At 41.5% G+C, this 12274-nt stretch overlaps 2 protein-coding genes across 2 annotated transcripts; both read left to right on the top strand.

The window, feature by feature from the left end:
* Window positions 1–1677: 1677 nt before the first annotated feature.
* Window positions 1678–7089, top strand: LOC124277746. Its single transcript, XM_046713471.1, has 2 exons — window positions 1678–2489; window positions 6863–7089. The coding sequence occupies exons 1-2, from the start codon at window positions 2096–2098 to the stop codon at window positions 7087–7089; spliced, it is 621 nt and encodes a 206-aa protein (XP_046569427.1). The 5' UTR covers window positions 1678–2095.
* Window positions 7090–7093: 4 nt separating this feature from the next.
* Window positions 7094–11223, top strand: LOC124277771. Its single transcript, XM_046713505.1, has 5 exons — window positions 7094–7145; window positions 8027–8199; window positions 9456–9594; window positions 10238–10373; window positions 10471–11223. The coding sequence occupies exons 1-5, from the start codon at window positions 7095–7097 to the stop codon at window positions 10557–10559; spliced, it is 588 nt and encodes a 195-aa protein (XP_046569461.1). The 5' UTR covers window position 7094; the 3' UTR covers window positions 10560–11223.
* Window positions 11224–12274: the final 1051 nt, after the last annotated feature.

Here is a 12274-nt window from a genome sequence, read left to right as displayed (position 1 = left end):
TGCCAACTGGCGGTCTGGAACACAGTAAATGTATTTGTACAACATCATCACTTAAAAGAAAACAAAAACAATTTGTTCTTTGATCCGATTAGAGTATAACCATTCTTACCACTAGTGTTTTTTTAAAACACATCCATGAGAGCCGATGACGACAGCTTAGTGATGTTTCCACCAGCGGTGTAAAACAACATTCACACAGTTAAATAGTTCAAGAAACCATTCCCCGTGAAAAAGAATGTAGAATCTGAGGAACAATGAAATAAATGTAGTATAATAGTTTAGTCGGGGTAACTTGACAGTTGTTCCAGAAATGTAAGCACGACCTCTGACCTACCTGTACAGGTAAATAAATCTGTCTGACAGGCTGACGTCAGGTGCGCATGTAGCATCGTTGTGACACGAGACATTTACGGGCGACATGCATTTATAGCGACAGTACTCGCATCTGTCACACTTCCATGCAACCTGGCTACTGCTGGCCGTAAATACAAATAGATTTGAATCTCTTATCACAAACACAATAGAGGATACAGTTGCTAAAACTAATACGTCATAGGGTGCATGTGGCCATTATGTGAAGGTATTGATTTTTTAGACATGTGTGATCATATAAAATATATATATTAAATTTTGTACATGTGAATCAATGTTCGGTGATAAAAAATGACATTCCCATTTCATGCACCAAAGGGGATTTTTAATGAGAATGTAACGACAATACCCCTTGGTGGCCGGGTGTCTACAGCTGTGACAGTTTATGATGCTGTTGGCGGCGTGGATCGCCTGTTGTAATGGTATGACTGGTTGGTTCAGACAAGATTCACGTGTCGGATGGAGACAGTGCCGATATATCTGTCACGTCAGCCCCGATTAATGCGTGACAGTTCATTGAACAGAAGGAGGATATCCTGAAACGATGCAGGTTATCGGGTTAGTGGTGGCATACGTTGCAATATGTAACATGCGTGAGACGCGGTATCAAGGACATTTCCTAGGTAATTGCTTTACACCATAATATGTAATTTTTGTTAAAGTTCAAATATGCTGGTACTGCTAATCAGCCTGTGACGACTTCCCAACAAGCAGAGATGGATCCAGGAGTTTGGACAAAGGAGTGTGCACTAGTGGTGGTCCGATTAATTGAAATAATCGAAGATTGGTCGCAATGACTAAACGACCATTCAATCGATCATGTTTTCTCATAATCGAACACAAACAATTCTGGAACACTTTTTGCATTAACAATATTTTTCACAAGGTTGGTTTTATCAGTTACATTTCATGAGCACTACAAGCTCGTTCCAAGTCATGATTGAATTTATCTTAAAGGCCCCAAGAGAGTTATGTTCCTAACATATTAGTCATCCTTTCAAGATGTGAAATTTGCACACAAAAACACCTAAGAACTACATGTGTTTTCTTTATGTTTTTGTTCATTAACAAAAATAACCAGGAAAAATTCATAAATGACGCTAACCAATTATTTTTGATGATTGATCGGTTGTAATGAAGCAATCATCAATTATAAAAGTTTAACCAATTCCCAACACTAGTGTGCACATGAATCATGAAGTCGCAACCGATCTAGCCTTAAGATTTTCCCTGTCACAGCTTGGATCGTGCTTGTTATAAGTGTAAATTTGTCAAAGATCGCGTTGTAACAGACGAAAAGGAATGCAACATGCGGTGGTTAATTATGAAATGTCTTGACCATAGAGCCACGTACAAATAGATAGCGTCGATGTCGACTCGGACGAATGCATGCACGTAAGTCGGTGGATAGTTGACGCTCCATGCACCCGGAATGCAGATGGGCTCAGTGGGTTACAGGCACTGATGATGATAGTGGCAAGAGTCAGGATCTAACAGAACCTGATTAAGGCCTATCTTCGGCCTTAGTCGTGAACACACTTGGCAGTTTCTGAAGACAATACGTGTGACAGCCATGAGGATATTGTTCTTATATTTTGCATTTTTTAAAACATTATTCAGTGTCAAAAGTGCTAACTTGGAGTGTAACGCAACATTTTAATGATTAACGAAAATTTCAACAACATTTCCCAGCATACTGCTAGCGTATGGGTCCAGGACTTTCATGATGAAATATCTTAGTGACAATGTATTCTCAAAACAGAGTTCAATCACAGAACTCTCTGTCAGAGCAGATAAACTTTTTCGATTAGGGAAAAGAATGCACTTAAGCGACGCGGCAATACATAGCTGCTCCAAGAAGGCATTACAACGAGATGTCTCCAACAGAACACCGTATGCACGACAACTGGACGCGGTGTGTTCTGTAATAGACTATGTAAGAAGTCTTCGACTCATCACAGTGGTGGCGGTTGTTGTGTTAGGTTTGATTACAATGGTGGTTTGCTGTGATGTTATACCCCCTTCGATGCAGGAGTCCATGTCTGGCCTCGAGTACAAGATCACCAGATTAGCGCGGTTGTTCGTGGAACCCTACCTGCCCACCTCGGGCGCTGACGGTGAGTGTTGTCAAATTATAACGCCTCCATTTACCTGGTATGATCTTATAGCGGGGCTACAGAATCATGGATGGACTTCACATAGTGTTCCCACTCGAACATTCACACCATCTCTCTCTCCTCTTATATTAATTGGGCGGTAGGGTAGCCTAGTGGTTAAAGCGTTCGCTCGTCACGCCGAAGACCCGGGTTCGATTCCCCACATGGGTACAATGTGTGAAGCCCATTTCTGGTGTCCCCGCCGTGATATTGCTGGAATATTGTTAAAAGCGGCGTAAAACCATACTCACTCACTCACTCTTATATTAATGATTTTTATGTGTATTTCTGTGTTCAGTGTACCATCCTTATTTTTTCAGTTTATTCATTTAAATATTTCACCTGTGTAGTTTTTCTTAAAGTTTTATCTTTGCCTTGATTTATGTCTATCACCTGTACTATTTTCGACACGCCTGTTTCGTGTCTGTCACCTGAGGTGCTCTATTCCACACCTGTTATGTCTGTCTATCACCTGTATTGTTTTCGTGGATGGGGCATCTTTTTATAAACTAATATATCAATGTACAATATTAAATGACTAATATTTTTCTTTGACAAGTGACCTAGACCTGTGCCAACTGACAGTCTGTAGCAAGTTGAGTAAATGTATTTGTACAACATCATCACCTACAGAAAACGAAAAAAACCTTTGTTCTTTTATCCGATTAGAGAATAACAATTATTACCATTTGTGTGTATATGAGTTATTTTAAACACATCCGTGAAATATAACAAGTATATATGGATGACAACGTCTTTAATCCTAGAGCACGACAGATTTTTGTATCGTTTTCAAGTAAGAATGGTACAGGGTGAGAACAGGTGATATATATACACAACACTTCTAAAAATGCCACTCAAAGAAGTCACATCCATGAGAGCCGATCCATGAGTGTTCAATAATCGTAGTGCCTCATGATATACGTTATGTACCAGGTACAGGTGATATATATACGCAACACTTCTAAAAATGCCACTCAAAGAAGTCACATCCATGAGAGCCGATCCATGAGTGTTCAATAATCGTAGGGCCTCATTATATACGTTATGTACCAGGTACAGGTGATATATATACACAACACTTCTAAAAATGCCACTCAAAGAAGTCACATCCATGAGAGCCGATCCATGAGTGTTCAATAATCGTAGTGCCTCATTATATACGTTATGTACCAGGTACAGGTGATATATATACACAACACTTCTAAAAATGCCACTCAAAGAAGTCACATCCATGAGAGCCGATCCATGAGTGTTCAATAATCGTAGGGCCTCATTATATACGTTATGTACCAGGTACAGGTGATATATATACACAACACTTCTAAAAATGCCACTCAAAGAAGTCACATCCATGAGAGCCGATCCATGAGTGTTCAATAATCGTAGTGCCTCATTATATACGTTATGTACCAGGTACAGGTGATATATATACACAACACTTCTAAAATGCCACTCAAAGAAGTCACAACCATGAGAGCCGATCCATGAGTGTTCAATAATCGTAGTGCCTCATTATATACGTTATGTACCAGGTACAGGTGATATATATACACAACACTTCTAAAATGCCACTCAAAGAAGTCACATCCATGAGAGCCGATCCATGAGTGTTCAATAATCGTAGTGCCTCATTATATACGTTATGTACCAGGTACAGGTGATATATATACACAACACTTCTAAAAATGCCACTCAAAGAAGTCACATCCATGAGAGCCGATCCATGAGTGTTCAATAATCGTAGTGCCTCATGATATACGTTATGTACCAGGTACATGTGATATATACACAACACTTCTAAAAATGCCACTCAAAGAAGTCACATCCATGAGAGCCGATCCATGAGTGTTCAATAATCGTAGTGCCTCATTATATACGTTATGTACCAGGTACAGGTGATATATATACACAACACTTCTAAAAATGCCACTCAAAGAAGTCACATCCATGAGAGCCGATCCATGAGTGTTCAATAATCGTAGTGCCTCATTATATACGTTATGTACCAGGTACAGGTGATATATATATACATCACTTCTAAAAATGCCACTCAAAGAAGTCACATCCATGAGAGCCGATCCATGAGTGTTCAATAATCGTAGTGCCTCATTATATACGTTATGTACCAGGTACAGGTGATATATATACACAACACTTCTAAAAATGCCACTCAAAGAAGTCACATCCATGAGAGCCGATCCATGAGTGTTCAATAATCGTAGTGCCTCATGATATACGTTATGTACCAGGTACAGGTGATATATATACACAACACTTCTAAAAATGCCACTCAAAGAAGTCACATCCATGAGAGCCGATCCATGAGTGTTCAATAATCGTAGTGCCTCATTATATACGTCATGTACCAGGTACATGTGATATATATACACAACACTTCTAAAAATGCCACTCAAAGAAGTCACATCCATGAGAGCCGATCCATGAGTGTTCAATAATCGTAGTGCCTCATGATATACGTTATGTACCAGGTACAGGTGATATAAAGATGATTAACATCCTACATGATAACGATTCTTTGACCCCAGGCTACATAGACAAAGCCACATGTGTAAAGGTATTACTAGCAGATACAGTAAAGTGACAACTGATTGAACATCTCATTGAGCATCTTCAGGAAGTCATAACACCTTTATGGAAAATATGTAGTTGATTGTTTGTAACCACGTGTCATGACGTTTAGTTCAATGGCCTTGGAAAGTAAATCAAAGAAAGGGTGGTGCAGCCTTGATGCCAGGGGGGCAGTGGGGTAGCCTAGTGGTTAAAGCGTTCGCTCGTCACGCCGAAAACCCGGGTTCGATTCCCAACATGGGCACAATGTGTGAAGCCCCTTTCTGGTGTCCCCCGCCGTGATATTGCTGGAATATTGCTAAAAGAGGCGTAAAACCATACTCACTCACTCACTCACTCGATGCCAGGCTCTCCAAACATACAAGGATTGGTTGTTAAAGGTCACATGCAACGTAAAACACAACTTTGCAGATTCTGATACCTTTCGGTATGGACTTACCGAAACAAAGCGTCAAAAAATGCAAATTCAACTTATAAAGTTGAAAAATAACGCGATGAAAAAAAACGCGCGAAATCGGAGTTCAAACGTTTCACTAAATTTCCCCAGACTTTTCTGGGGAAAACGGGTTTCAACAGCTTGGCTGCGCTCATAGCATGTGCGCAGTGAAATAGATTCGCGCGGGTTGGAAGCGGGTTGTCTGGTGAATACTCGGTGAAGGCTTTGGTGTGAGCTATTTTTCTAATGTTTTGTTGATATCTCACAGGCGCGAGCTTTTTTATATGTTATGACAGTAAATTAACTGTTTATATAATTTCATTTGTCTATTTCACCACACGTTCTTCTTACCGAGTCACTTTCTCAGTTCGATACTTAAAAGCAATGTCATTATTTAACGTTGACAGAATTTCTAACTGTGATATAGATATGTCGTTGTCACAGACAAAACTCAATGTCTTGTTTTATTGACACCTGTGTGTCTGCCTGCCTGTCTGCTAATGACAATATTCAATACACAGCTGCTATCACTGACCACATGCAATTTGAACTTAACACCAATCAGGCTATACACCATAAACAAAATGCATTGATTTATGGCCCGAGTTCGGTCTCTGTCACATTATGTAATTACACAGACAGGCAGGTGTGATACTTGAACACATGACATGTTATGATGTCTGTTGATTGCAAAATGTTATACACAAAAAATGAGCATGTATTTACAAAACCCAACATCTCTATATATACACACAATGAGCATCTGCAAATGAACCATCCGTTACACTTGAGTGCACACCCACCCGCTCTGACTGGGTTCGGTATCCCGGCTGCTTCGTTTCTTGGGACTGACTGACTGACTGACTGACTGAGTTTGGTTTTACGCCGCTTTTAGCAATATTCCAGCAACATCACGGCGGGGGACACCAGAAATGGGCTTTACACATTGTGCCCATGTGGGGATTCGAACCCGGGTCTTCGGCGTGACGAGCCAACACTTTAACCATTAGGCTACCCCACCGCCCCCGTTTCTTGGGAAGTAAACCGAAGTACACAATATTGCACTTTTGATTTGCGATTGTACGCTTATAATTTTGTTTATATGTATTTTCATAACCAGCAATGTATATTATATGTCATGAATAAGTGATAATTGTGTTTTAATTATGTTTGATTTTTTTGGTTGCATGTGACCTTTAAGTATCAAAAATATTAAACACTATTAGAGAGATCCACGAGGAAACATTTGCGTGATTTTAAATTATATCTGACAACCAATCTACAGGAATCACCTCCCTGGTTTCAGAATATATCCCGGCCGTGTGTGCTGTACCTAACCCCCTCTACTACGACCACGTCGACTGCGAACTCTGTAGTGACGTCACACAAGCCAAAGTGTTGCTAGGTGTGGCTCAGCATGCCCATACCGACAGGGTCCTGGGTCTCGACGTGAACGATGGCGGTGACGAGGGTTCCCAAGAATTTGAGACAGCGTCAGAGAATTTGAAGACAGGAGATATCGAATCATTTTGAGAACGATGTTGAAGAAATCCAGGAGATATCTTTCGAGATACATTTTGCTGCATAAGGTAATTTGCATCATAGAATAAAGTTCACATTATGTAATTCATGCTGCCTCCGGGCGGACGCTCTATGAGGATGAGGTGCTCATTCTAAACAAAGAAAGTGTGAGGTGAAATATGGGTTTATCGTCGCTGTAGCTTGAGGTGAATATTTCGCTCATATGACGACGTACATGCGTGTGTATGTGTATGTGTGGCTGCTTGTACTAGCCCAGACGTAAGCTGTTCTTATAGTGCTAGCCCACTGAGATACCATGCCGCAGTTAAGCATGAAAATACCCCACTCAGACACAGTATACTGACTCCGAGCCGACCAGTCCTTGTTGTACCCATTAATGCCGAGCGCCAGGCATGGACCGACAAGTACCATATTTTAACGTCTTTTGGTATGACGCGGTCGGGGGTCGAACCCGCGACCTTCCGCTCTCCGGGCGGACGCTCTAACCACTACACCAGGGAGCTACGTTGGATACTACGTCAAACACGATCTAACATCTGACATTGACATCGATTATTTGCATACGGCGCTGTTTCCATCATTTTCAGCTTGGGGTAAATTCTTAGACAAGTAATAGGACATTGGCACTCTGGTACCTTCATTTAACTTGAAGTTAATCTTAACCTATTTCAATAACAGAGTACCTTGTTGTATGAGTGAGTGGATTTGCTAAGAGCAAGCTGTATTTCTGTGTTGATGACGCCCAGCGGTATAGTGCTGGCAAACAGGGTTCACAATAAGGGCGAAATGGGATTCTACCTCCCAATCAGCAGATACTGGGTGAACTAAGGGCTGCAACACTGCACAGCGAATCGAGTTACAGACCAAACAATGCCCTATGTTCCTTGTGTGACTTTGCAACAACGAGGCATATTTTCTACATTTTCAGCACTCAGCCAACAGCGTGAATCTTTCCGACATGGTGGCGTTAGTTAAAGAGCATGAAGACGTTCTGGCCAACGTCACGCTAGACTGTTTCCCTACCGGCGCTATCCCTATCAAAGACTTCTCCACCCACAGTTTTCTTTCAAAGTTGCAGTCGGAGAAAGTATCATGTACCTGGTACGATCCAAGTGAGGCCAAGTATTTTAACATGAAATTAAATATAAGTATTATCGATCTGTTAACTGGCTTGGCCCCGTTGCACAGAGCGACCTCAGCGTTACGACTACCGTATGAGAGCTACGATCACTTTGTCGATCACTTTGTCGCTGAAACTGCTTTGTGCAGGGGGGTCGAGGACAGACAGACCTGTGAAAGGACCATACGATTATAGTTAGCACGTATTTGGCACTTTTCCCCCATGTCCCTTCCGAAATAAATTGAGTAATTATTCCCCACAATAGCACAATATGTATTCAATAGTTGTCCCTGAAAAGCCTGGAAAGGCATTTTGCGACGCTATCTTGAAAACCAATGATCGCTGAACAAGCAAACTGAAGGACATATATTGCCTCTGTGCTATAATCTCACTATAACGATCGTAAAACAAAACGTTAGATACCACTGTGCCAACAACAGGAATATTCCATCTAATATAACGGTGACCATTAAACTAGCGAGTCTAGACAAGACAATCCAGTGGTTGATAATATGGGCGAAGCGCCACGCCTTCAGGGTACGATGACACCCCTTTAGCCATGATACCTATTTCCCAATTGGTTGAGTCCACCATTACAAAAAAAAACTGTCATAGACTTCTGGAGAAAGTCCCAGAATCTCCCGGTTGTGTACATTCACTGAAAGAAAGTGCAATGCCTCTGTTTAATGCCAACCAGAAACTGTTTATAAATACAAGCCTGTATTTTAGGCCGATCTAAGACTGTTTTATAAATACAAGCCTTTATTTTAGGCCGATCTAAGACTGTTTATAAATACAAGCCTGTATTTTAGGCCGATCTAAGACTGTTTTATAAATACAAGCCTTTATTTTAGGCCAATCTAAGACTGTTTTATAAATACAAGCCTTTATTTTAGGCCGATCTAAGACTGTTTATAACCACACATATCGTGACTCTTTCTTTTTTATTTAGACCAGTTACATGTCAATATATAGAACAAACTTTATGGATAACAAGTTCTTTTATTTCGATACAGATTCTGGTACCGTTGTCTTTCCTGCTTGCTAACGGTACAAGAATCTGTATCGAAACGTCGCACTCACGAAATAAAAGAAGTTGTTATCCATAAAGTTTGTTCTATGTATTGTACTTGCCACTTTCAGAAATTCCACTCAAAGAAGTCAGCTACATGTCTGTGAATGACGTAAATCTGATATCACTTGAATGTTTCCAATATTTTCTGTATCTCATGTTCAGGAATAGTAAGATGAATTTGGCGGTGGCTATGCTGATGAGGAAGATGTTTCCCAGACCTAACCTGTTACCCCCGGAATCCGAAGTGGCGCCAAAGAAGTTTATATTCGTGGATGGTCCTGGGACCGGTAGTAGGAAAATGGTAGCGAGTGTTTGTCATTGTAGAAGTAGTTTTGCCCATCAAGAATGACGAAGTACATATCTTTTAGTATCAACCGAACACCATTATTACAGTGTCAGTGGCGGTTTCTTTTGAAAATTCCATGTGCATTTCTGATTCCTCTAGAGTGAATGTTTGGTTAGAAACTGATTTCAATATAAGGACAGCCAAGTTATCTAGGCACTACAACTCGCGCTGTTCAGTTTCATCGTAGTGGTTAATATCTAAACCATAAATCACCTAAGGCTTATATATATATACATATTGTTTGTTTCGTATTTAACGCCGTAATCAGCAATATTCCAGCTATATGGCGGCGGTCTGTAAATAATCGAGTCTGGACCGATAATCCAATGATCAACAGCATGAGCATCAATCTACACAACTGGGATACGATGACATGTGTCAACCAAGTCAGCGAGCCTGCCCACCTGATCCCGTTAGTTGCCTCTTACAACAAGCATGGGTTACTGGATCAATTCTAACCCGGATCTTCACGGGTGTTAAGCTGATAGTACCGACCCACACTTTAACCTTTATTGATGTTATTTAACTTGATTGTCCTCATACAGATTGTTACCTGGTATCAAGATGGTTTAAATGTCGAAACTTGTTTGTTTATCAGAATGAAGGTTTCTCAGACTTCGCTTACGCCTGCTACGTGCAGGGGCAAGGGCAGCGAACTGTCAAATTTTCACCGCCTCGTGAGTGTCGAAATGCATGTCGGGACGTTCACGTGACTGTCATGGAAGGCGACACACGTAAGTGAGGCCGAAGTTTTTATCAGGTTATGGTTTGGAAACTATTATCAGGTCGTTCATTCCCATTTTTGATAACACCTATTTTCTGTCTTTCCAGTTCTATTTCCTGGCGGCCTCTGGGATGTTCAGCTACTGGCTAACACGAAGTCCACCAGTCTCGCCTTTGAGGGCTATATCTACATATAAATCAGTCACATGAACTAGTATATATGATATAAACACTAGTCTTATAACTGTTCTGGGGCGGTGGGGTAGCCTAGTGGTTAAAGCGTTCGCTCGTCACGCTGAAGACCCTGGTTCGATTCACCACATGGGTACAATATGTGAAGCCAATTTCTGGTGTCCCCCGCCGCGATATTGCTGGAATATTGCTAAAAGCGTCGTTAAAACCCAACTCACTCACTCACTCACTATAACTGTTCTGAAATGTTTCTGATGATTTCGGAGACGTTTAACACTTCAGAACCGTTGACGTTTCCAACACTTGCGAGGGCGGTGGGGTAGCCTAGTTGTTAAAGCGTTGGCTCGTCACGCCGAAGACCCGGGTTCGATTCCCCACATGGGCACAATGTGTTAAGCCTATTTCTGGTGTCCCCCGCCGTGATATTGCTGGAATATTGCTAAAAGCGGCGTAAAACTAAACCCAGTCAGTCAGTCCAACGCTTGCGGCACACGATAACAAAATTTCTTCTTTTCTGTTTTCTCAAGTAGACTGGAGATTGACAGTATTTGCGTGGTGTAACAGTTGAGTTGTTTTTTTCGTGAAATATTCTCATTAATCTTATTTTAAGTAGACAGACTTAAATTGCCCTTTTCTTAAAGGATTATTTGTGTGCATAATGTAAGGTAATAATAAATGTCGTTCTGCCATTTGTTTTCATATGAGATATATATTACTTGGGAATTGGATTAAACACATTAATGTGTACTTACACGTTACCACCACCATCACGTCAACGTCTGCACCCACTACCTCCCTGGTCTAAGGGATAGAGTATCTGCTCTGGGCGCGGAGAGTTGCGTCATACCAAAGACCATTAACGGTGATGCTTGGTGTTACCCCCTCTGACACTCAGCGTTAAGGAGAAAAAACAAAACAAGGACTGGTCTACTTGAAGGCAGTATGTGTCAGAAGAGGACGTCCGTGTTAATCTGGTGGCATGGTCTTTCAGTAAGTGAGTGAGTCAGCAATATTCCAGCTTGGTCTTTCATACAGTTTGCTCTGTGAAATAGATACGCAGAACATGCAGCCACACTCGGAGGTGCCAAGTGCAAGGTTGGTTGGTTGGTTTGTTGTTTAACACCGCACTCAGCAATATTCCAGCTACATGGCGGCTGTCTGTAAATCTTCGAGTCAGTGATCAACAGTATGAGCATCGGTCTGTGCAAATGGGAACCGATGACGTGTCAACCAAGTCAGCGAACCTGACCACCCGATCCCGTTAGTCGCCTCTTACGACAAGCATGGGTTACTGAAGATCAAGTCTAACCCGGATGTTCATGTGTATCAACGGGCTCTGGGTGGACGTGAGGATGGACACAAGAGGGTCGGAGAAGGTCGACCAGGGTGTGGCAGAATGGGAGGGGTAGGTCAGTGTTGGTTGGTCCCGATGGTCATTGTAGGCCATGTGCTACTTGGTCATATTTAGGTTCACGTTGTCAAAAATGACACACAACTTTATTCTTCATGTCATATTTTACCAAAGGAAGTAACAGATGACTTGGCCAGTATATCTGACTGAATACCCTCTTGATGAATTCCTTTAGCGGAAGTCACGCCGAAGACCCGGGTTCGATTCCCCACATGGGTACAATATGTGAAGCCCATTTCTAGTGTCCCCAGCCGTGATATTGATGACACATTGCTAAAAGCGGAGTAAAACCATACTCACTCACTCGTC

This window comes from Haliotis rubra, unplaced genomic scaffold, assembly GCF_003918875.1.
Source record: "Haliotis rubra isolate DU_JTF1 unplaced genomic scaffold, ASM391887v1 Scf227, whole genome shotgun sequence".
NCBI lineage: Eukaryota > Metazoa > Mollusca > Gastropoda > Lepetellida > Haliotidae > Haliotis > Haliotis rubra.
Note: the sequence above shows the minus strand (reverse complement) of the source record. Positions and strands in the feature narration are given on the sequence as shown.